Consider the following 24,894-nt stretch of genomic DNA (forward strand, 5'->3'; position numbering starts at 1 on the left):
CTTGTTAGTTATAACATTATTATCATACTTCTTTTTGGTATAAATTTCTAATAATTCTAGACTTATCTGAAGAGTTTTGATACTAATCCAATAACTGCATGGGGCTATCATTTTACTACAATTTACAGACTTAAAGGTAGCGTTTCCCTAGCTTAATGGAAGACTTGTTGACAGGGGGTTTTGGGAATTTTCCACAAAAAAATATGCAATTTCACATCCTTTTATGCCATCATTATTACCATATCTGTGTACAAAAAGTTGGAAAAGCTAGAGCAGCTAATAAATAATCAATTCTCAAAGTAAAACTTGCCAAAGATGTTACAGAGATGAGTAATGTGTGAACAACTACATAGAGAAACTGAGAGAAAATGTGAGAGGAAACTATTTCAGCACGCGGCTTCATGTTGCGTAATAGCAACACACTATTACTGTATGAAATGACTGTACTGTCACTGAGTTAAACGGGAAACCCCAAGTCACAACCCTTCAAGTGCGGGAAATAATGTGAGGAATTCCCTTCTCTTTTGGTGAGAGTACACTTCATATCCCCCTGCATCCCGTCCCGTCATGAAACAAGGCGACTATCTTGAGACTTGGTTTCTGTGGTATTTTCAAAGCAGAAGTAACAATACGGCTTGACGATTGCCTTGTTTGACCTTGCCATTTTATTCGTTGTGACAACAAACACAAAGAAAGGGTGGAGAGTGAATTATTGTTTAACAAGAGTGCAGGGTCACTGTTGGTGAATCATCTTCGCCAGTCTGCTGTTGCCACTAAGTTGGAGGACAATGTGTTTAACTTGATCTAATGATCAAAACAAACTGCTCATCGACCACTCTACTGTTAAAAAAGTTAGCTTTGCAGTGACATTACATGGTAAGTTGCCTTTAGTAAGGATGCACAATATGGATTTTGTATTGGATGGTCAATCAAATCTGTGAACTCCAGTGAAGTCTGCAGCCCCAAGCGGACAAACTGGAAGTATGCAGAGAGTCGGCTTGAGGGCCATTGTGGACTGGATGAGATGTGAGATTGCACTTGCAGAATGCAAGAGTCTGCAAGAGTGGTGAAGTCCAAACATTTGGTTGCAGCCTTCTTCTTCTTCTTCTTCTTCTTCTACTTCTTCTTCCCAGTGTCCCTACCACCACCTACTGTATCTGAGTGTAATCAAAGCGTGTGATGTGGCTTTCTTATATCGGCTCTATTTCTTGTGCCGATAATTTATCAGCCAGGTATGTAGCGTGCATCCAAAGCCTTTAAGTTGAGATTCTCAAGACAAACAAAGAGACAAATGCACAAAAGGCTTAACACTCCGGGGGGAAATTACGACACAAATCTTGAATCCCTGACAAGATTTGGGACAGAACCACCTGCCAAAATAAGGAGTAGCAGCCACTTCTCTGGCTGTGTAACAAGGTCTAAAGTTTTCTCTCCCACATGGCCCTCCTGAAACCCCTCCACTTTGCCAACTGCAAGGTTAAGACAACAGTTAGGGAGAGTGCCTTTTTTATTAGCCATATATTAGCCTTTGGAGATTTGGAGGCAAAATGCCCCAGACTCCTCTTAAAAAAGCAAAATAATGGAACATCTGGCCATGATGGGTGGCCATTCTAGGTTATATAAAGTTGAGTAGAGCCAACAAACAGGAATGGGCTGCAGGAGAGTCCAAAATGGTAAACCCAGAAGGATTCCCTTTCCATAATGTATGATTAAGATGAGTAGGCAGACAGAAGCTCCTCGAAATTGAAATCTCATGCAGGATTCAAAGAAAATATATTGCTGGCTCAGGGTGGATACACCTAGTATAGACCAGATGCTGCATTCATCCCATAAGAGCAGCTACACAAAGCAATTTGTTAAGTTAAATATCCCCGTGTACGGGAATTACTTTTTCTGCTCTGCTGGTAAGTCTCCCGATCCAGGTGAGTGTGTGCGTATCGATGTGTTTTTGTTCTGTGCTGCCAGCACAGACCCAGACGTTCTGCCGGTGAGCAATGAGCCCCCGCTGCACTTGGTTGACCTCCCATCACTCCCATTTTCCACTCCATCTCAAGTGTCTCAGCAGGAAAGAAAAAATGACTCCAAAACAGATGAGACACAACATCAACTCACTCTGCAAGAAAGCTGGCTCGAAAAACATCCCGTTCCAGAAAAAAAGACTATCACAGCTTAGTGTGGACTGACAGAGAACAACTGTGACCAAAAATCTTACATGGTAGCTTCCAGGTTCAAATTCAATCATCTCTTCAACCTTTACGTTTTTTAATCATCCTTTGCTTCACTTGTCTTTCCACAATTTCTACTGACTGAGACAATATAAATCTACAGCTAGAGCCTGATCCTTGGGGTTAGGCTCATAAGTCTACAAATTCACCTGTGCAACACAAGAGATTATTTTAGTGGAGTCCCTGACTAAAGTATGAAATCTTCAGACACAGTTCACTGAATTATTGCATGCTTCACACCCCAAGTGACATGCAGCAGTCTTCATGAATCATACTTGAGTAAGAGTAAAGATATTGTGCTAAAATATTACTTTAGTAACAATTGGATATAAGTACTTGAGTAAATGTACTTAGTTACATTCCATCACTGATATGCAGATGGCTTAAAGTCATTAGCGGTTACACAGACTAGAGACTGGCTGATACTTGATTTTTGGAGCCTGAGCCGATACAAATATTAGCAACCAAAAAGTTCTGATATCTATTTATTGGGTGATATATCATTTTTTTGCAATGATCAATCAAATGTGGTTATCAAACAAATGTGACAAAGATGTGTTAACAGAGGCAGGATATTTCACAATTTAAAAATTAACCGTCTAAACAGTCTAAAACAGGATACTGACATGAATCCAATTATAAAAACTTATCCCAAGCATCTGTTTCTACATATCAGCGCATGCAGGATAACATATACGCGGATACCAATACATCTATGATTGGTCAATATTGGCCAGCTGATGGATCGGATGGGCTCTAACAATCTGAAATATGTTGTAGAGAGTAGTAATGGATCATTGCAATTTCAACTTTGAGGCAGCTGCAAGTTAAATATTAATAAATGACAGTAAAACTGTGAAGAAAGAAGAAGAAATGTGTCTCAGTAGAATAATCAAAGTCTCCCAGTAATATATATATATATATAATAAAATAAACTGTAATTTTATGACAGCGCACCATCACTGACAGGATGCAAGCACGACTTCACTGTCTCTCCACAGCGCCGTGCTTTTTATAACCAAGACAAATATGTTGCACAATGCACACCTCAGCATGAACAGAAAAAAACTTGATGCACCATCAATAACTAATGGCTCTACCAGTCAGTGGCTCCTATGCAGGAACAATACCCTCCTTTCCTCCCTGCCATTGTCTCGTGGATGGAGTTTGACATAGCTCAATATGAGCACAAGGAGCTCCGGGAAGAAATCTCCACTCAGGTAGCGTGTCACATTTCCGTGACCTTTACTCGCCAGAACAATTCCAGGCTGCCTTCTTGCCCCTACGTCCGCTTCCTCCTTGTGTCTTTCCCACGCTTTGTGTGTGGACAGTGAAGGAAATCTACTCAAAAACATCACAGACAAAAGCTTTACAGGCTGAAAGTGTGCATGAGTGTGTGTCCGTGTGTGTGGTGGTGAACGTGAACAGTATTTCCTCTGTTTGGATGAGCTGTTTATTTGGAAATGGTGAGGAAGGGTTACTGTGTATCTCAGTGGCACACTGGACCTGGCACAAGGTGGAGGGACATCCACCTTTTATACTCTATCTTGTTTTTGTAGAGTGACACTGACACAATGAGGCGGATTGTCCAGTCAGTTTCATCCTGTTCGCTCACAGATAACAATTGCTGGAATAAACTTTCATAAAATATAACAAAAGGGGTGATTTGCAAAATCATAAGAATATCTAAGACAACAAAACCAAACCAATCAAATCAAACTTTCGTGAGTAAAATCAGTTTTATATTAAGTTTTTTTTTTTTTTTTTTGGTTTCTGTCACCTGTCAGAGTCAACACATTTTATTAACTTGTTTTAATCACCCAATTACAACGGGACAAGGCTACCTCTAGTGGGCTGATGGAGGACTGCAGGTGCTTGACATAAACTTATGTCACATAATTTATCTTTAACATACTGAACAAACCGAGCCAGTTATATTCACGTGCAATAATAATAAAAAAAACTTAAAAAACTGTCCCAAAAAATCAACTTTTCTTTACAGCTCAATTAAAAAGGAAGAATAAAATGATTATTGTTATTAAAAGAATCAAATGAATCAGCTCTCTGCTTCTTCCTCTACTCACTGTATCGAATATCTGGATAGACGACATCCATCCATGCATCCAGCCATTCATTACAACCAATCAAACAATCAAACTGAGCCATGTTGTTAAAGTTTGTTCTTTCATGCATACAACTCTACTGCGTGTAAATCACGGAACTTCTGCATCAGCGTGAATGATTTCTTACCATTTGTGAGTGATGAACAACACAAGACGACCACGACCAGTGTGAAGCAGTCGGATGAGACCATCCTGCCAACTCTTCAGCTCGATCCAAACCGTGCGTAAGAAATAAAGTAATAGAGTCCCTTGCAGAGGTGTATAATTCCCGGTGGCTGACAAAAGTGTCTTCTAAAAAGTCAGTAAGTCAAAGAGTCTTGTTTGTCTTTGTAGTAAATCCACACAAGCCCCTCAGGTGTACATGCAAGAAGCGGCAGTGATTCTCCCGTAGCCCATGACGCGTTTCGCAGGGGAGCTCTCCTGCGCAGCTGGGTAATCCAACTCCCGATCCGGCAATGAGGAGACGGATGAACCGCTGTATCCTCGGGGCAGGTGCTATCCACCACCACCCCCCAAAAAAGTTTAATAGATGGTGAAGAATGAAAGTTGAGTGAGCGGTAAATCAGTCTGTGACTTGTTTCTGGTGTAGCCCGCACAAGCAAGATCAATCAGCTCCTGCCTCTCATGCGCGCCCTGGACAATTCCTCCTCCCTTTCGCCTCCTCTGTGCACTTACAGTCCATGCGTGAGGCACGTTTTATGGAGACACAGCAATGACGCAATGACACTTTTTTTTTTTTTTTTTTTTTAGGGGGGCGCAAACAAGCAACTGAGAAGGATATCAGTCAGGAGCAGATATGTCTCAAGCAAGTCATTTTTTTCTTGGACAAGTCCTTAGTTAAGGCAAGTTAGTCAACCCCACAAGATGATGTTATTGCCCAATTTATCAAACTTTTTTTTAAAAATTAGAATTATTGATATTCAGTGAAATAAATGTAATCAAACGAAACCAAATAACTTAATAAAAGCTTATTTATGTCTCAGTTTCATGTCTATCAAAAAATATTTGCTCCCCATCACTTTACCCCCAATTACAGCCTTGACTACCCTCCTTTCCAAGTGTATACTCATCTTTTTTTATAAGTTTAACATTACTTAAGATCAGTGTTGTAAAAAATACCCAAAAGTCATACTTGAGTAAAAGTAAAGATATTGTGTGTTGAGTAAAGGTCTTAAAGTATCTGATATCAAATGTACTCAAGTATCAAAATTAATGTTCTGGCAATAAATGTACATAAAGTACAAGTGTAATGTGTGTAAAAGTAAATTAAATGATCATATGATTTATTTTTTTTTATCCCATTGGTGTTTTTTTTCTTAACTAACTGATGAGGCTTGCAGTGTGCAAAGTAAGTAGTAACTAAAGTTATCTAAGAAATGTAGTGGAGTAAAATGTACAATATTTGCCCCAAAGATGTAGTGGAGTGGAAATATGATGCAACAGAAAATGGAAACACTCAAGTAAAGTATAAGTATCTCAAAATTGTACTTGAGTAAATGTACTTAGTTACACTCCATCACTGCTTTAGATTGGCCAGTTACACTTTCCGAAAATCAACCATCAACTTTGGAGGGGACAACTACATGAAATCTTCCAGAGAGAGGCGCCAAAAGTAAAACTGTAACTCCGTCACCCTGCTAGCTAAGAAACACTACATACGTTTTATAATCAGCTAGCCACTCGCTAACACTCAAAACAAAACTAACCTGAAAATCCACCTGAATTGGATTTACCAAAGCATGTCAATCATGGAATAAACACTGATAGCTGTGATTAATATGTGTCACTTTACTGATCTGAGGTCAGAGTGCGTTTTCTAAATGACAACTGGAAGTTAAATTATAAAGTAGATCATTAAACTGACCTTTGCATGTGGCGCTGCCTTTGATGAAATCAACTTACTGTGAGGTTAAAGGTAACAGCAGTTATCTTGTCTCCAATGGAAAAAGAGTCCAACGTAAACAATCAGTGTGATATCAGATCAAATCAAGCGACCGAGTGTTTAGAATAAATATTTGCTGGATTATTTTTAACTCCAGAAACAGGATACACTCTTTTTATATCACTGTAAATAATCCTCTTTTGTCCAGGAGTACCCTGCAGTGTGTGGATGTGCTGCAGACTGTTTTTTTTTTTTTTTTTTTTTTTTTTTATCGCAACAACAATTACTCTGCTGCTGCAGGTCACAGTGGCAGGGACTGTAAATAAGAACATCCTGCCCTCACCTTTCCGCCCATGTCAGGACTGAACAGCCACCATCTTGGAGACTCTATCTTGGCTGACGGTGTGTCCTGGGAGAGGCACAGCATGAGTGGTGTAACGGGATGAGCGTCATTTTCCCGTCCCTGCAGCAGGAGAAAAGTGAAGTGGCCCATGAGAACATGGGAAACAATTTTCAGCCTCCTAGTCGTGGGAGTCCTTTTGGTTTGTGGGATTCTGAGACCATATAGTCACAGCACAGGAATGCAAAGAATTTCTTTTACACATTTTGAGTAGTTTAGTTCACTGTTTTAACAAAATTGTAAGTTGTTTTTTTCCCCCTGAAATCACACAAGGAAATAGCAAAGCAATGTTCATATGTGTGTGGCTAGAAACTGTTGACAAAATAATTAGCTCTATTCTACATGGTTTATTCCAAGAAAAAAAAAAGGTACATTATAGGCTTAGAGGCTGTTGGGTAATTTGTTGTTTTCACTCACTGTTACAAAACGGTGGTGAAGCCACAGTTAAATCACACTCCACACACAGATTTAGGAATGAACCCACAACATTGATAAGAGTCTCAAGAAAATGCGTACAACACGTGGACCGTCGAGTCTGACTGGTGCCACTTTGGTAAAGGCTCATACGAGAAATAGATTAGCTCACTAAATGGATAAGGAAGAGTTGAGGTTTGCAAAGACACAGCCTTGTCTCCTACAACAATTTTCTTTGCGTGTCTTCACATGTAAATACTTCAGTAAAGGTGACATTCCCATTGGGCCAAGAGGGCAGCAGATAAGTCTCCTGATGAACAATTGGTGGAAGTTGCTCGCTGAGAGGGCTGGATTTGAAGTGTTTTATTTTAGAATCTGGAGTTCAAAACACACAAGGGGGGACTAACTGGTTCTACACACACAGCATGCAATCTTCCTTTTGCCCTAACCGCAAAGTCTTCTTGAGTAAAGGAACCAGTAGGCATAAAGCATAAAGAGTGGAGGTGGTCTGACTGCGCTGCCCTGTTGATGAAATGACTGTAGTCAGTCCTGAGTGGAAACAATGCCACAAGTATCCATACCCCATACTGCAGCTTAGAAAGGAAGGAACATAATTTTGTAGTAGAGTAAATGCTGGTGGGCAAAATAAGATTTATAGTCCACAGTGTTGGAAAAAAAAGGAAAAACATTTCTTGCAAGACAGCAATATTTTTAATTGTTGTTTTTCAAGCCAGGGTCATAGACAGAAGTCTGCACTAGATGGAAAACCAAAAGATTTCTGGAAACCAAACATGCATCTGACTTGAAATGCAAGTAGCTGGCTAGGCTCTCTGCAAAAGATTGTGAAGCTATTCATATAAAAGATTCTTATAAGATATTTTGTGTTCGATATCCCTTTTGTTGGATCAAGAAATACAAACAAAAGAACAAAATAGACAATATGGAATAATACAATCTATTCAAATCATAATAAATAGTGAATAAATGCACACAATTAGCACATATAACTGTCATCTTTAAGGTGGCTTACAACTGGAAGTCTTGTTTTATAACAACAGAGCTCACTCTTAATAGAGAAAATCAACCTGCCTGCTCTGACTACAAGTGGAAAGGTGTCAGGTTATCATGTCGACCACACTATCTGATTACTTTTGTTAAAGTGACCGGAAATGACTGGATGAAAAAGCAGGGTACTGGTTTCCAAAAGCAGTGGAGCAGATGTACACTCCTCAAAATGAGTTAGGGATGTTGGGATCTTATAGTGTTTCACTTGATTGTTAATTCTGTGACATATCTGGATTTTTATTTTATGTTTTGTAAATATTTTTGGCCCCCCAAAATAATGCGACACACTTCATTTGACTTTCATTGCATATCCATGCACATACATATATGCATCCATATTCCAATATCCCTAACTCATTTTGAGTAGTGTAGTATGTTGTGATGTATATGAATGTGACATGCAGTAGAGTGAAATGAACACTTAGGCCTTCAGTTTTTGTTTGTTTGGCACTGCATTAAACATGATAAAAGTGAGATTAGCTCAACGTTTTAAACATAAAACCTTAGTCATTTGAAAATAGTAAAATATCTTAACATTGATTAGCTTAGCTGTATTAACTTAGCATTAGATAATATTTAGCTCCTTCAGCGATAGACTGATACACCCCAAGTGTGTGAAGGAGAGGTATCGCAGGTCCTTCCTTCCTGCTGCTGTCAGACTCTCAGCACTGCACCCAGTAGACCTCACTGTGCACTGTGCAATAAAAACTGTATAGGCTATATAACTCATTTCTCATTTTGGTTTGCAGTAAATGGGCAATTTTCATACTCGTATTTTATATTTGTACATATTATGTATATACGATTCTATTTATATTCTTATCTTTTTATTATATTGTTCATTTTTTTTTTACAATTATTATTGTCTATTGTTATATTGAACTGTCCTTTGGCTGCTGTGACTCAGAAATGTCCCAATTTGCGGGACGAATAAAGGAATTTCTGCTTTCTGATTTTGATTCCTATTCTGATTCTGATTCTGATTCTGATGGCACAAGGAAGGACACCAAAAAAAGTTCGAGTAAGCTAGCACAAATCCAAACATTAGCTAGAGTTCAGGAGGGGACGAGTTTGAAGGTAACACACACAGGAGGGGAAGAGTTTGAAGGTAACACACCTTCAAACTCATATCCTCCTGAACTTCGCGGGCTTGTGTCGGCCATCAATCAAAAAAGAGGCGGTGCCGTTAGGAGCCAACCTGAGATCTTTCTTCTTCTGAAACTGAGAAGATGGGGCAGCATGTTTCTACTGTCAAATGTGAGTAACTATCCCTTCACTTGGTTTAACTATTTGTTAGTTTAAGAAGATTTTGACTACAAATTCCAGTCGTAGTAACGTAAGCTAATGTTACTAGCTAAACTTCCAAACTAGCTAACGTTAGCTACGTTACGTTCGCTAGCTTACCGCAAATCGGTACACCCATTAGCCAAGGCTAACAAGATAAGTTAGCTTTTTTATGCATGGTAATTTCAGTGTTTTTACCGCGCTAAGCTTCCTTAGTCGTGAGCGAATTATGATATAAAAGTGAGTTAATTTTATATTGGAATTATAAGCTATACAGTATGATGTACACATTAGACATTATACTATAATATATATATATATATATATACACACACACACACACACACACACACACACACACACACACAGGCTAGCAAGTCTTTTTTGACATCATTATCTAACCAAAATGGCTAACTATTATCTGACCCAAAGAGAGGGCAATAAATTAAGATAGCCTGAAAACATTAGGTCTTTGGACAGATAATTGGCAAGTCAGTTAAAACCGTAATAAACTGACCTTATTGAACTGAACTTACTGAAACATTTTCTGGTTAGGGCTTCTCAATTTAAACAAGAAGTTTGTCACTTTTCTTTACTTCATACTGTTGAATACTTAAGGAGCTTGCATTTGTGACAATCAGTGGTCAGCTATAACATATTAATATATACTTTTTAAAACATGCGTTTCTAAATATAAGCTACCATACCAAATACTAATTTGACTTCTTTTTAAATTGCCACAAGAGACACATTAGAAATGAAATTGGCTACTGAAATGCAAACAATTTTTTGGGCAACTATCTGACTTATTACAAGAAACTGGTGCTCAGTAGAATGCATACCTCCGCCAAGGCCCAACAGTCCACTTTTGTACTCACTCATGGATACCACCCACTTACATATGGCTTTTTCATCGAGATCCATGCATTATTCCATGAGAAATTAATGAAAATGTCAAGGAAAAAACACCCTGACCCATCTCGCCATGTTTAGAAGTGAAAAATGTAGTGTTTACTTACTCACCAATACTTTGTAGGCTAGTGCTTCTTGTTTCTACTTGAAACATTTCTTTTAGGGGGGTATATTTGCTATGTATTGATTATGAATGCACCCAAAAGGTAGTGATGAGATAATAGAGTTCTCTTTTTGCCCCCCATGGTAAAATAACAGTCGCTATATGTAGCAGACATCACAGGCCACTTGGTAGATGTCTGCTGTTTTTGTCCTGATAACATGTCATTATTTTGCTTTTATCCATACAAAGGTCTCACTGAGCGCCTGCTGCAGAAACATCTGACAGATTATGATGAGGTGATAGAGAAACTTTTCTCTGAAGTCTCTGGTCTGGAAGAATTCCCCAAAATATCAGATCCACAGGTGTGAGAGAGTTTGACTATAGTTTGACTGTAATCATTATAAAAAACAACAAAACAAGCCAAAACAAAACATTTCAAAATGAGCAAACTGTCAGATGAGAAGAGAATTTCACATGCTTGAGCTAATGTAACTCGTTAGTCTGCTTCCACAATTTATATGACTAGTGTAACTGTGTCATAAAACTTTATTAAAATCTTTTTTATCTATGAATAAGTCAAAGATCATTATTTCAAAGATAGTTGTCAAATATAAGTTGGCATAATTTATAAGATGCTTGGTTATTTCTTTTTCCTACTCACATTACAGCTTGAGGAGTGTGCCATCCAGCTGTGGAACTGGGCAGTTACTAAGAATGTGGGCATGACTTTAAGTAAACACCAGCAAGCCAAAGGTAAACCTTTACTTGCACTAATTTTACTGATCATCATGATACTTGAAAATACTCACATCATCTGAAATGTTGACACAACGTAGGCACGTCACGCTGGTGTCACGCTGCGTTCAAATGTTTCTCACTATCCTCACAGTGCTTCACGTCGCATGCAGTCTGCTGTACTGCAGTGAGCCTGATAATCCAACAGAGGGCGTCATCCGCAAGCAAATCCAGGTAAGAAATACTGTAGCCACCCTCAGTGAGAGCTCAGCATTTCAGGAGAAGGTCTGTCACTGTCTAATCTTTACAGATGGCCACCAAAACAGGGAGAACCTGGCTGGACTGCAAAAATCCCCAGATGGCACAAGTAGTCTTAAGACTTGCTGTCAAGGTGAAGAAAAACAAAAAGAAAATACTCAAACCAAGAGATCAAAGAGAAATATGGTGTCTTAACAAATTATTCAACATAAAATACCCTTAGAGTACGGAAACCCTCAATAGCCAACTAATGTCCAGAGGTGACGGCGCAGCTGACATCACTTCATCCAAGGGCGAGGTAGAGAAAGATCTGCTTCGAATTCTCTCGTGTCAGGCAGAATGGGTGAGCTGTGGCGCATGTGATGTTCAACACCTTCAATGTGAATATTTGTTCTTGTGATATTTGGCAGCTGAGGAAGCGCTATTCTGACAGACTTGCAGTGTGAAGTGTGAGACAGCTAAAATGTGAACTGAGAAACAATGAGAGGGGGGGTGATCTTATTCTGTGCTAATCAGGAATGTTTTATTGTTTGCTGACATTTAATAGGAAGTCTGTCTTTTGCAGGCCATAACTCAAGGCAATAACCATGAGGCTGTGGACTATATGCAGCGCTGTAGAGACATGCTGCTACGCCTACCAGAAGATGTAAAATAAAAAAAAACCTCTGTTATCATAACAACACTTTATATTGTTGTTTCGCATTTAGAGCACATATTGCTGTTGGAAGTGAGGGGGATGTTAACTGTGAATGTATGTTTTCAATGCAGACTGTATATCTCTCCAGTATGTGCTACAACTTTGGAGTAGATGCTTACAATGTGAAAGAGTTTGAGGAAAGTGCATTTTGGCTGCGGTAAATATCATTTTTAATAACATTTTTACTGAAAAGTGCTGTGAAACAATTCAGTGTGAAAGGGATTTTTTTTTTCTTTTTCAGCCAAAGCTATGACATTGGGAAAATGAATGATGGATACACTCCTACAGCTGAAGTCAAGGTAAGACAGTGAAATAAAATCGCTACGTTTCCGCTCAAAATGCCCAGAACTTTTTATCCCGAAAACTAGTTTTCAAGGAATTGAAAGATTCCTTCATCCCGTCGTTGTCTGCGTTTCCACCACAGTCTAAAGACCCGCAAAGATTCGGCATGGTAGTCCGCAGATGAGTGAAAAATTGATGGCTGTCTTTACTCATCACTTTTGTGCACAACTATCTAACTACTTTGTCATCTGTCCATCTGTCGTATGCTTTCTTCTCCTGTTGATGTGTCAGAGCACAATGAATGAAAACAAACTAATTTGCATATGCTGATTTTTTTTAAAATGGTGTCTGAAATAAAGCACTCGACCAAACAAAAATCTTCAGCACTGCAAGCTGCACCCTCAAAGGTAAAATAATGCCCTTGAAACTTCAATTTAAGGCCTGGTCCCTGTGTTGGAAATGCACTGAGTTCCTCCAAATGTTCCCAGTTCCTGGGGAAAGTTCCAATGGGAAAAATCCAGTCTTGTCTAGTATGCGAATTGGGTAGAAATTAAAAGTAATTTTTTTTAACTGTCTTCAATTTTCCTCTCAATAGGCCATGGTTTTGAGGCTCCTTGCCACTGTTTATTTCGAATGGGACTGTGAGAGGTTTCAGGAGAAGGCTCTCAATGCTGTCAGCTTAGCTAACAAGGTGGGATAAGATAAATCATTTGCACACTGGACTTTACATGTGCTTTTTTAAGCATGCGAAAAAAAAAAAAGAAAAGCTGAGCCGCTCTATACCGAATGACACTGTGCAATTTGGCAGGAATATGTGAGTGCATTTGGGCTGTGCTTAAAGCTCAGAATACTCCTGAGATGTCGGGCCTCAGACGATCGTATCAGAGCAGGTTAGTCATTACCCGACCTCATTCAATTATTCATACAGAACTTCATTAATGTGGGCTGCAGTGTGGTGTCAGTGGTCTGGGAGGTGAGAGAAATAGACCCAAGAATGAAATGTCTCAGAAATGTCTACTGATGAGTTTAATTTCTCCAGAAATATGAAGTGTCTACAGTGAGCAACAGTAACTACATTAACTACTCCTGAGGCTTTTACAAGTCAGGTCAGGTGTTTAACAGCGTTGTAAGACCCTTCTAAGTGTTACTGTGCGTCTATGGGTTACTTCAACGTACTACAAGGAGACTTTAACTTCTTATAAAACAGTCTCAACTGGCTTTAAAAATATGTTGCCTCTTTCTTTCACCTGCGTCTAAAACAAATACGGACCTCAGCCAGATTAAAGGATAAGCTCAGCCAAAATGAAAATGCAGTCATGCCCTCATGCCGATGGAGAGTCAGATGAAGTTCTGTAGTCCACAAAACATTTCTGGAGCTGTTTTGCTGCAAAGCTCCAGAAATGTTTTGTGGACAACGAGACTTCAGCCAATTTTCCATCGGCATGAGAGTGAGTAGATAATGACTGTGTTTAATTTTTTGGGTGAACTTTTCCTTACAATCTTTCGGACTGAAGGTGGTGGTGCTCTTACTGCTTTTGTCCACACGGACCACCATAATCAACAAAAAATTCTTCCTTGTAGCTGCTTTAAGTAGATTGAAATTCACATTTTAAAGCAGATCATAAAAATATATTTTCAGGACTTAATGAGATGCTGGAAGCTAAGATTTCTCTTGAAGTGTGTCTGGGCACAGTGAAACTACTCATGTCTGAAGACAGGTAAAAACTCTTCTCTAGTACTCTCTACTTTAGAATATATACACATTTTCTTTGAAGGACAGACTTACTGCTCAACTCTGAATGCTACTGCTCAACTCTGAATGCTTTCTGCTTTGATTTTTCTAGAGAAGTGCTGGCATTTGAGTATTTGAAACGCGTGTGTCAGCACTTTGAGTCGTCCCCTGACCTGGGAACTGCTCTTGTCTTCCACGTTGAGCTGCTGCTGCAGACAGGCAAGGAGCTGCTGGGCAAACAGAAGATGGAAGATATCATCACTGGTACTCTATTTTTGCATTCTGGTTGTAGCACAAGCCTGATTTTAATTAAAATGTCATGATAAATTTTGTAGCAATGTAGGCATTGTGCTCTAGATGTGCCTCTGTATTACCATTTTTAGTATTATTTGTTCTCCACCCACACAGGCCATTGCACAGGAAAACAGCTGACTCCACAGGCCCTCACATGTCTACAAGTCATGCTGTGGGATAAAGCCTCCAAACACGTTGAGGTATGCCAAACACAACCTTGTTTATCCTCAATATCACAGGATATTTTATAGTGTATGTACACTTGTGTAGTTATCAGCATGTGATCAGCACTGTTCCCTCATAGCAAGAGGGCTGGTGGGCTGTTGTTGGCCCACCTGTCTCTGTGGACTGTGCATGTTTTCTCAGTGTTTGTGTGGGTTTGCTATCGGGTGCCTTGGTTTCTTTAACTACCTTACATTGCTGAATGTGACCTCAGCCAGTAGATTTCCAATGATTTTTGATTAGAAAGATCAAATCCAACCTGCTGTCAACATTAAGGGTGGTGTTTTAAAACAGAAAGACATGCATATAAGCAATATTCTGCAATACTGTAGCTGCCCACTGCCCCTAAATACTTACGATAGGTACAATGCACGGGGATAAATACATGTTAAAAGAATTTTCTGTCTTCCCTTCTAGGCCAGGAACTATTCTGAAGCTCTTCAGTGGTATAACTACTCCCTGAGTTTCTTTAAGGCAGGTCAAATGGAGCCCAACTTAGCCAAACTGCAGAAGATCAGAGCTTCCTGTTTCCTGCAACTTAAACAGCTGGAAAAGGTGAGACAACTTGAGCCACAACAGCAAGTCGGGGAGATAAAAGTGTTTTCCAGTAACAGAGCTCGACAGCCACAATATTACATTTGTATACATTATGTAATTTATGTATGTATGAAACATGTGCTTGTCAGGCCAAAGAAGCAATTAAAGAAGCAGAGAGATGTGACCCTGAGAGCATTTTCATTCAGTTCAGTGTTTACAAGATTGCAGTGCTGGAGAACGATGTGGAGAAAGGTATTTAAAAAAAGAAAAAGTATTAGCTGTGAGATGAATATACAGTAAAAGCATATATATTAGTAGTGTTTGAATACAGCTACATTTTCGTATATTGCATATTCTCTGTGGTGATGAGGCTGTTTATTTTGCACCAGCTGCAGATGCAGTGAAAGTGATGGGACGTCTGTCCAAGAGTCTTGTGGCCAGTGAGGACGGGCTGCTGGTGTCTGAGAACGCTGCTTCCAATCTCCTCAGACTGGCTGCTCAGTTTGCTTTAGAGGTAGGAGTCATCAACAGAGGCATTACATGTTTCTGTACACCAGTTTCTAAAAAAAAATTTGATACATTTTTTTTTGTGTCTGTTAGTTTCCAGAGTGAGTTTGCTCATTTCAGTTTAGTTTTTATAATTTAGAAGATGAAGACATCCCAGTTTCAATACACTCCTGATGCTTGTTGTGTTTACCAATTTGACCAAATTGGCAAACACTGAAACTAAAGACATTTCAAAATCCCAAAACGGATATATCGGACTGGAGATCAAACATAGTTATTACTACCTCCCGAGGCCTGTTGCACATAAACATACAGTATAAATATAGAAGTGTTGAAGTTCACGATTCATATCGCTGTACAAATAAGTAAGTTACAAAAAAATCAAAACAAACACAGCGTGGTGGACGTTCCCTTCCCACGCTGCAATCAGCAAACATACTGGACAGCAGCTAGCCATTAACATTTTGTGAGGGTAAGTAAGGTCGACAAAAGGTTGTTGTTGTTTTTTTTTATAAATAGAAAATGTGGGGGAATCCTATTCTTAGTATCCTTAGTACACTGTGTGATTGTGATGAATATGACCGGTGGGTGGTGGCATTAAAGACAATGAGGATGTTTGTTCCCCTGTGACAGAATGAACAGCAGGAAACCGCCATGAAGGCACTGGAGAGTTTGTGTGAAAACTCCAGAGATGAAGCTCAGGTTCTGACTGCTCTCAGGTCTGTGACAGCTGGAGTACAGTCAATGAAGATTTTAATACCAAAATACATAATTTACATGTATTCTTTTAAAACATATCTGACATGAAAACTGTAAAGGAGAAGGAAGCCAACAAAATGTTTTTATTTGAGAAGTCCACTTATTAGACACATACATACAACAGACATGGCTGTGAAAGACATGGACACATATGGACACTTCAGTAATCAATGTGTTTTATCAAGGAAACTTTTCCAGTTACCAAAACAAGTACTTGCAGGTTGTCTTCAGAACAGAAACATTGAATTTCAGATACCACATTTTTATTTTCGTTTACTTTGAAACGTTCGGTGTTCATGTGTTGAGACCGTGTAAACAAAACATGATGGTGGAGTTTCACACATAAAGTGACAACATTTAGTGGAGATGGCTTATGTGCTGAGAAATTGTAGCGAGTCTGTTAGTTTTCCCATACACCTCTATGATCCACTGACCTATATTCCCCTGCTTCTCCACTGAAAGTGTGTCTCTGTATAATACAGTTAGTAGGTGAAATAAAGGAGGTCAACACCAGTTTCTCCATTCATCTTTTTATAGGTGTTTGGTTCGACTTGTGCTCTCCACAATGGAACAATCGAGTGATGAGATGAGGTGAGGGGAAGTACCTAATAAAGGTATAAAGTATTATTGATGCTGTTAAATTAACTACCTTACATCTCTACATGCAGGAATGCGGATGTCCTGCTGCCATATCTAAAAATGGGTGAGTACATATGCAAAAGGGGCTGGATTGCATTTTGGGAAGAAACATCTCAGGCACAGTATCTAAATGTTTTGTTCGCCTTCACTGCAGCTCAGCAGAAAGTTTCATACCAGACCTGCTTGACTGCTGAGCAACGGACAGAAGAAGCTAACTGGTTCAGGAAGATTGGTACTAAGACTCCTTCTCTCCTTCTCACTTCAGTCAGACATGGTATGCCATCACTTAAAATCTTGCAGGACCTTCATTTTGACTGTGTGTGTGTTCTTGTGTGTGTTCTTGCTACAGCATGGAACTCAGCACTGCAGTGCAAGAGCTGCCCTGACAGAATGAGGGATTTCTCTGTGCTCTCTTACCAGGCAAGTGTCCTTATTAGCTTTGTCAGGTGAATTGATCGATATCTACAGTATGTGGGTGTAGATCAATAACCCCTGAACAGGGATTTAATGTTGCTTTAGAAAAATAAACATATCACTTTAAGATAAAGAAATATGTGAAATATGTCAGTAGTCCTAATCCCTGTGACGCTGTGCTAACAACAATCACTTTTGGGTCAACAACTCACAGCTAATTTGCGTAGATATGTGAAATCAGCGAACACTTTTTTTTAATGTTGTTACACATTTAAATATATATAGTAAAACACAGGAGTCCGACCCCTCTGATGTTGCTGCTGTGCTTATTTATGAACCATGTAGCTTTGCTAGCATCTTTGATAGCTCCCCAAGAGTGGCAACTCGGACTAACTGCTAGGTAAACTCAAGCTTTTTCTTCAGTCTGTGGCCCAACAGGTAAATTAGGTCTCCAAACTGACGTTGATGAAAGTGCTGTTATTAACTACAGTAGATATAACAGCATAAAACCTGCATTTTAGATGACAACGATGTATTGAATATGAAATAACACATTAGCTCACATACAATTGTCTTTTTTAGATTCTGTCTGTATTTAGGATTTACAGCACATTCTACATTGCGTCTCAATTGGGGCTTTTACCACAGTTTGTGCCACAGGGCCTCTTGCCTGTTTATATTGTGTTGTCATGGAGGCGTACACATACCAACTAGAAAACCATTTGCAAGGCTGGGTAGAGGTGCATGCCCTAATGAAAAGCTCACATTACTCATCGGAAAGAGAAACTACTTTTAAGGATTATGAAAGACAGGTTGTTTGATCAGTGCAAAAACATTGTAATGCTGTCCTTTTCAAGAAGGTGGAAGGGATGAAAGTGCAAGGCTGTGTTTGCATTGTTGAACAAGTCTGCCATTAGTGGGGATATCTTACTTTGACACCAAATGGCTTGAGCAGCAGTAGCTGTTCCACTGTCTGTATTTTGACGCAATAAAGACATGTTATGGGACGTTTATCTGAGTATGCACCCATGTTAACAGGAATATTAGTGCAATATTCATTTTCAATAGCCATGTAAATGGATTAGTAGGAATATCATCTTTTTCAGAATTAGGGCAAAAACTAATATTTTGTGCATGTAAATGTAGTCCATGACCCACACTGATCCCATCCTGATGGTTATCGCTATCCTTTGACCTTACCCTTATCAGAATACCTGTGCTTGCATGAGGGGTTTTAAGTACATGCACTCATGCTTAAGAAAACCCAACACTATTAGAAACATCTGCTGTTGGATGATAAACTGGGATGAAGTACTTTATTTAAGGGAGAATGGTCAAAAATTGACGTTAAAAGAGGAGAGAATATTTTTCTTCTTGTGCTAAGAACCACCTTCATATCACAAGCCAGTGTCTTACTTTCTTGCAATCAATGTGGAGGCACAGTAATTGAGAAATGCTATGCTATCATGCATTAGTTCCTTTGTCATACATGTGTGCATCTGCATGAACATGCAGCTCTCCCAGCTGTGCCCTCCTGATCGCACACTGCTCATGGGCCAGAAGACATGTCTGCTCATGGCTGCTGCTGCCTCTTTGGAGCTCTGCAGGAAGTCTCTTCACGCTGACCAGGTGCGCAAACCCACTCCCTCTGCACATCTCCCACATTTAGCACGCTCTCCATCCACATGGATGGAAATTTACCAAGACCAGTGGAGAAGAGAGGTGACTAACCACATTACTGGTGCTGGCGTAGGTGTTTCATTTTAATCCCTCTGCCTTTGAAGAGGAAGTGAACACTAGATGGCGATGATGAATCCAGAATGCTTGATCTGTGTTTTTCTGTTTGGTTCACAGACTGAGGAGCTCACTCAGGCACTGGAGCACATTCAGACCTGCTGGGAGGTCTGGAAAACCCTGAAAGCATCGGGTATCTTAAGCAGTGAAGAGCCATGTTTATTTGCACGTCTTCACATCAAAATGGAGCTTAAGAAATGTTTTCTCAACGTATACTTGCAGGAAACTTCCCAATGGACCCAACAGACACACTGCTGCTGCTGTATGAATTTGAAGCTCGTGCTAAGCTGAATGACCCGAAGGTTGAGACGGTACTGGAGTCAGTGTTGGAGCTTGAAAATGTTGAAACCAAAGTGCTAGAAAGCATTGCAGGTATAAAACAACCCCCTGTTGCATTGTTCAATCACATCTCTGCTGACATGCCTATAGAAATGGACAGGTTCTAGTATTTGCAGTCTGCTATCATCTTTCTTTTTCTTATTTGCAGCCTTAGCCATGGAGCCTCCAGCCCACTTCCCTCTGCTGAGCAAGAAGGCCTTGAGGGCCGCTCTCTCTCTGCACAAGAAACAACCACAGGCGGACCTCACCAGCTGCAGGCATAACCGCCACTACTCACAATTGATTCACCATTCATTCCCACAAAGCTTATATTAGGATGAAAATGGTTTCTGATTGTGTGACTCTTTTTTTTCTTCCTGTATCAGCATGTGCGTTCAAACCCTTATCAAGCTGTCCCTCCCGAGTGGTGTATCAGAGGTGGAGGCCCATGTGCTCGAGGAGGTGTGGTACTACTACGAGGAGGCCCTGTCCATCATCGCAGCCGCAGTGAGTCGGCACCAATCACACATCGCCATCCCTCGGCTCCCACCTCCTGTTCCCTCCAACAGAACTTCTCCCTGCTATATAATTAACCCCCTCTCCTCCACTCCATGCCTGCCTGCTGTTCTGGAAGCCTCTTTTTATCAATGGGCTTTCAGCCGCACTTCAATTAGCAGATGCTTCCATTCACCACCCCCTTCCTGCCAATTTGAATGTTAATGTGCTGTACAAGTCATCACACTGCCGGTGAGCTGCAGCTCTGAAGGAGGCATCAAATTATTGAGACATTACACTGCTTCAGAGGCAGTGCATATTTCCCCTTTCAGATTGAGTTATTACTCGAAAGCTGTGGAATTCTTTGGATCAAAGTGAAAGCCCGAGATTAAAGTGGTGAAAAACGAATGAAACTTTAGAAATGATAGACCTTTGAGTTTGTTTACGGCCTGTTTAAGCATGAGTAAAGGTTAACATACAGCAGAAGAGGATTGGATGAAAGTTACTCACAGGATTTTTCCACTAAAAACACAGATTTCCTCCCATACTTCTCTCACATCACTTGGCTCAAGTGAGTCACCCAGGTGGCCTCCGTTAAATGGCCTTTTGAACATCTTCCTGCTTTTTCTCTGCAGCCGGACGACTTCCCACAGATGGATACCCTGTGGTTGCTGACTCGGGCTTGGAACACAGGGATACTGCTGTACAACCTGGCTCAGTACCCCGAGGCTGAGAAGTGGTGCGGCCTCGCCATGAGCTTCACCCGCCACCTTGGATCCCTGCAGGAGAGCTATGAGACACAGGTACAGAGCTGATGGAGGGGAAGGAAGGGGAGACTGAATCATCCTGTTATAAATGTAATTACAAACCTTTAAGATCTTTTTAAGTTATACAACTGTTTACCCACAGATGTCTGGACTCTACAGTGAAATCCAAGACAGGTTGAACAAAGCCAAGAAGGAACAATAACTGAACAGGGGCAGGTCAGCCAGGCATTAACTTCCTGTTCTAAACACTCAGTTTGTTGCAGCTTGATGTTTTTAACATGGTAAAATGTTCCATTTTAATCAGTTGTTGCTTTAATTGTGGGACGTCCCAGTAGACTAGTGGTTAAAACACATGCCACATTTGTTCCTAGTTTGATTTTGGCCTGAGATTTTGTTGCGTTTTCCCTCCATTTCTCTCTCTAATCCCATGTTTCCTGTCCTGTTTGGTTATTGTAATAATTTTCAAAGCCACTGATTCATTAAAGCAGAACAACAAGCACATCAAAATCATAACTGAGTCACATATTTTATTTTCAAACAAATAAACTCTTGTCAAGTCCCAAAATAAAACCCAAAACAAAAAGTTGCAGGACTGTGTTCCCTCATGACTAGGACAGGGAAGACCATGAGGCCAAGTGTCCTGATAGGCTGTACCACCTGCAGTGACAGGAAGGAAACTACTGTACAATCAAAGGGTTCATGTTTGCAAGCACTTACTGCACAGATGTGCTAGAACATAAACATCATCACCCAAAAGTACAAACAAGAACCCTGACCCCCCCACCCAAAAAATAAAAAGCATATATGTCATCATTTCTCTCATCAGAACAAAGACCCTCATCAATTATACACACACAGAGGCATTCAGGTTCCATCTCGTTATATACCACAACCTCAATGGAAAGAGTAAAATGAAATCAAGTTCTTTGGGCTTTGACATGGCTGACTGAGGTATGAATACCACACACATTGTTAACAGTCAGCTGTTTTTCAACTAAACACCAGAGAGGACCAATTCTAAACTTCTAATGATGTATTGATCAATGCTCCTGGTTTCTGTGATATTGTGTAGGTTTCTGCCTGCATCTCTTTTTAATTATTTTACAATATATTTTTTAAAATCTATACACCCAGACACGTTCCACAAGAAATCACATGTAGACAGGCCCTACTTGAGGGAATCGAATTCCCGACTGACTAGTTAAGTTTTCCAATAGGCATTTGAAGAGAAATACCAACAATACAGCACATTTGTATGGAAATTATATCTCAAGAGTAGCTCAAACTTTACTTACCTGACATTTGTGGTCTATAAAACATGTTTGTCCCAGTTTGATTCACACATGCATGAAGCACAGGTGAGGGGGATCTGCTGGGGGCTTATTTACATTGTACAGCTACCACACCCTTTGAAACAGTCTGCAAGCAGTTTATAAATGGCTCTGTTCCCTTCGGTTATTCCCTGAACTCTGGTTTTGACACAGGTAATGACAGCTGGTTTAGCAGTGGTGCCTGGCAGGTGGGGACACCTGTTCAGAAAATGCCTGCAGGTACAGGTGCTCTGTGGGTGGGAGAGAGCAGGGGGGACCCAGAGGTGTAGGTTACCACTTCCTGTTGGGTCTGGCTCTCTGAAAAGAAGAAGGAAAAAAAAAAATCTCTTTGCACTCGTCAAAAAGCTGAGGAGAACGTTCACGTCGAGGGGCCACAGCGCTCCTTCTTCGGACGTGCTCTCTCTCTAACGTACAGTGCCAAGATCTGCATGGGAGGGTGGAGCAGGTCATTTCAATCCTGGTGATGTCAAACAGCCAACGCAAAAGGTTATCACACCGACGGCCTTGAACAAGCTCCCCGCCTCACGAAAAAAAGAGAAGACACATAATACAGCCTGATTACACGGTTTAGTTGAAAACGCCTTTAACTCAGCGACAGTACTGTTAGTATTCGTGTTCTTTCACATTTGACAGCTATGCACTCTCCGTGTCATCGCCCAAACATGGCCCTTTAGTCGCAGGGGTAAATGGTATCTGTACGTTAAGATTCCTGAGCTGGTCTAGCTCACCCCAGACACACTTAGAGCTCAACACAGTGGTTCAGCACCTGCCGACGACAGATTCATATAGATACACAAAGCATATAGGTTAAATCAAACCCAACTTTAGTGTTATTTTTGGTAGGGGGACAGGGGGACAATCCAAAACAGGTTATATCGACTCTTTAATTGTTAGGACATCCAATACAATTATTGTCTTGTTCTACCCGTTTTAAGGCCACCATCATGGCGGCAGATAGGACAGTACCATGTGACCATTCAATCAGAAGAGAATCCTCTTGGAAGGCAGAGAGTGTAATAGGGTGGTCTGCTGCTCAACATGAGTTAGGAGGCTCTGGCTGTTCAAATTGTGATCCAAATGGCCAAATTCTTCTTTTAAGTTACACAGGAAGGAAGGTTGAAATACAGGGGAGAAAAAGGCGCCCACAGAGGTGAGACTTTGTTTTATCTATTGCACTCAAGTCAGGCCCCCTGGTGGTTGGAGGACACAAAAAAAGTAAGAAAAGATGAGAATGTTTCCTCTCTTTTCCTTGCCAATAATGTGCAGCCTCCCTAACAGACAACAGGTAGTCACAAAACAGAATTTGTATTTGATGTAAGGCAGTTTGGTGTTTTGCAGAGAGCCCAGTTACACTTCTCTACCCCCATCCTTTACACAGAGCAGCTAAAAACCACAAGCAAAAAATCCCACAAAGAAAGAAAGAAAAAAAAAAAAAAAAACTAAAATGAAATCTAACAGCCCTCCAAATTGACAATTCTAGTGAAGTGTAAAATGTGTAGTTTTTAATATGTAGTAAAATCTCAGTGGGATTTTATCATTTATCTTGTGATTTCATAATATAAATGTAGAGATTCACAACGCATTTCTTCCTCTTGATCTGCCTCCCGAGATGTCTTTATCAGCTGCAGCACAGACAACTGGCAGACGACCAAACAGCAAGCTGGTTTGTGATAAATAGATCACCAGTTTGTAGGCTCCGCTAATTTCCTCAGTCATTATAAACAAGAGAGATGACTCCTCGAACAGTACCATCAGCAGGGCTCGATTTTATCCAGTCTTTTTAAAAAGAAAAAAAAAAACCTCAATTGGTCTTCACTTCTCATCTTGCGTGTCTTTTTAAACGTGATTTGATGAACATTTACAAAGTGTTCCAACTTGGTAAGATTTGTCTCTGTTTCCCTGCAACTTCTTTTTGAATCCCAACTCCTCTCTCTCCAGATTTCTGTAAAACATTCTGATCTTCAGTCAGTCTCAGTTCACAAAAGGACTTATTCCTTTTCCCTTTTGTTTTTCATTTGACAAATTCCTTTGGAATGGCATTTCCAGTCTTGAATGGATTTGTTGAGAAACTCATGCAGGGGTGTGCACAGTCACAGTAATGGTGATAAGACTTCTTTTTCATTTAGAGAGTAACATAATGATGACACTAAAACTTGATATGAAACATATCTGCAAAAAGGAGGTGAGGAGGGGGGCTATTTGGGCTTAGGTGGGGTCTCTGGGAGGCAGGAGGGGAGCTCTGCACCGACGCAGAGGGGACGGCAGGGAGCTCAGAGCTTCTCTGAGGAGGGGATCCAGATGTAGGGACCAGACTGCTCCTCGATGATTAGCTTGATCTTGTTGTAGATCTCCTCTAGTGAGTCACCCTGTACAATAGCTGGAGACACAAACACAGAGGCAGATGTATTGGTTGGTTGAAACAGAACTGGAGTTGAAATGACCCCAATGGTTGATTCAAACAAAAATGCCAAATATTTGCTGGTTCGAGCTTTTCAAATTTGAGGATTTGCAATTTTTTGGGTCTTAGCACTACAAATGTAATATATTTAGGGACAGTGATCACATACAACATGACATAAGATGAAGAAGCTGGGGTTTATGAAACTGAGAAAATGTTCCTTCTTTTCCATATGGTAAAGTTTATGGAGAAACTTAAAAAAGAAAATTCCAATCAATTGGAGCTGATTGACAGAAAATCAATCTGC

At 40.2% G+C, this 24,894-nt stretch overlaps 3 protein-coding genes across 4 annotated transcripts in view; 1 reads left to right on the forward strand and 2 right to left on the reverse strand.

Moving 5' to 3' along the window:
* kdrl (kinase insert domain receptor like) overlaps positions 1 to 4,999 on the reverse strand; it is a 45,258-nt gene extending 40,259 nt beyond the window's left edge. Inside the window, exon 1 of the mRNA XM_084352573.1 lies at positions 4,476 to 4,999. Coding sequence (XP_084208699.1) covers positions 4,476 to 4,539 — 64 coding nt within the window. The 5' untranslated portion in view covers positions 4,540 to 4,999. The remainder of the gene's footprint in view (positions 1 to 4,475) is intronic.
* A 4,238-nt stretch (positions 5,000 to 9,237) lies between these two features.
* tex11 (testis expressed 11) lies at positions 9,238 to 21,365 on the forward strand. Its single transcript, XM_084353617.1, has 29 exons — positions 9,238 to 9,366; positions 10,658 to 10,770; positions 11,077 to 11,161; positions 11,298 to 11,377; positions 11,454 to 11,534; positions 11,625 to 11,744; positions 11,967 to 12,047; positions 12,170 to 12,255; positions 12,340 to 12,397; positions 12,976 to 13,071; positions 13,189 to 13,270; positions 14,020 to 14,098; positions 14,225 to 14,376; positions 14,521 to 14,606; positions 15,046 to 15,183; positions 15,315 to 15,417; positions 15,555 to 15,679; positions 16,306 to 16,391; positions 16,969 to 17,022; positions 17,100 to 17,134; positions 17,225 to 17,302; positions 17,420 to 17,490; positions 19,000 to 19,113; positions 19,339 to 19,411; positions 19,501 to 19,650; positions 19,766 to 19,874; positions 19,983 to 20,103; positions 20,727 to 20,894; positions 21,001 to 21,365. Exons 1-29 carry the CDS (start codon positions 9,339 to 9,341, stop codon positions 21,058 to 21,060), a joined length of 2,712 nt encoding a protein of 903 aa, XP_084209743.1. The 5' UTR covers positions 9,238 to 9,338; the 3' UTR covers positions 21,061 to 21,365.
* Positions 21,366 to 24,894, reverse strand: part of dlg3 (discs, large homolog 3) — an 88,445-nt gene continuing 84,916 nt past the window's right edge. For both annotated transcript variants that reach the window (XM_084353618.1, XM_084353619.1), the window contains one exon: positions 21,366 to 24,566. In XM_084353618.1, coding sequence (XP_084209744.1) covers positions 24,460 to 24,566 — 107 coding nt within the window. In that variant the 3' untranslated portion in view covers positions 21,366 to 24,459. The remainder of the gene's footprint in view (positions 24,567 to 24,894) is intronic.

This window comes from Pagrus pagrus (assembly GCF_965226575.1).
Source record: "Pagrus pagrus genome assembly, chromosome: 5".
Taxonomy (NCBI): domain Eukaryota; kingdom Metazoa; phylum Chordata; class Actinopteri; order Spariformes; family Sparidae; genus Pagrus; species Pagrus pagrus.

Bases quoted from the DNA above. Each gene is read 5' to 3' on its own strand.
- tex11 (XM_084353617.1), top strand. From the start codon at position 9,339: ATGGGGCAGCATGTTTCTACTGTCAAAT. The intron at 15,418-15,554 runs GTATTTAAAAAA...ATTTTGCACCAG, and splicing joins GGAGAACGATGTGGAGAAAG to CTGCAGATGCAGTGAAAGTG. The intron at 19,651-19,765 runs GTATAAAACAAC...TCTTATTTGCAG, and splicing joins AGTGCTAGAAAGCATTGCAG to CCTTAGCCATGGAGCCTCCA.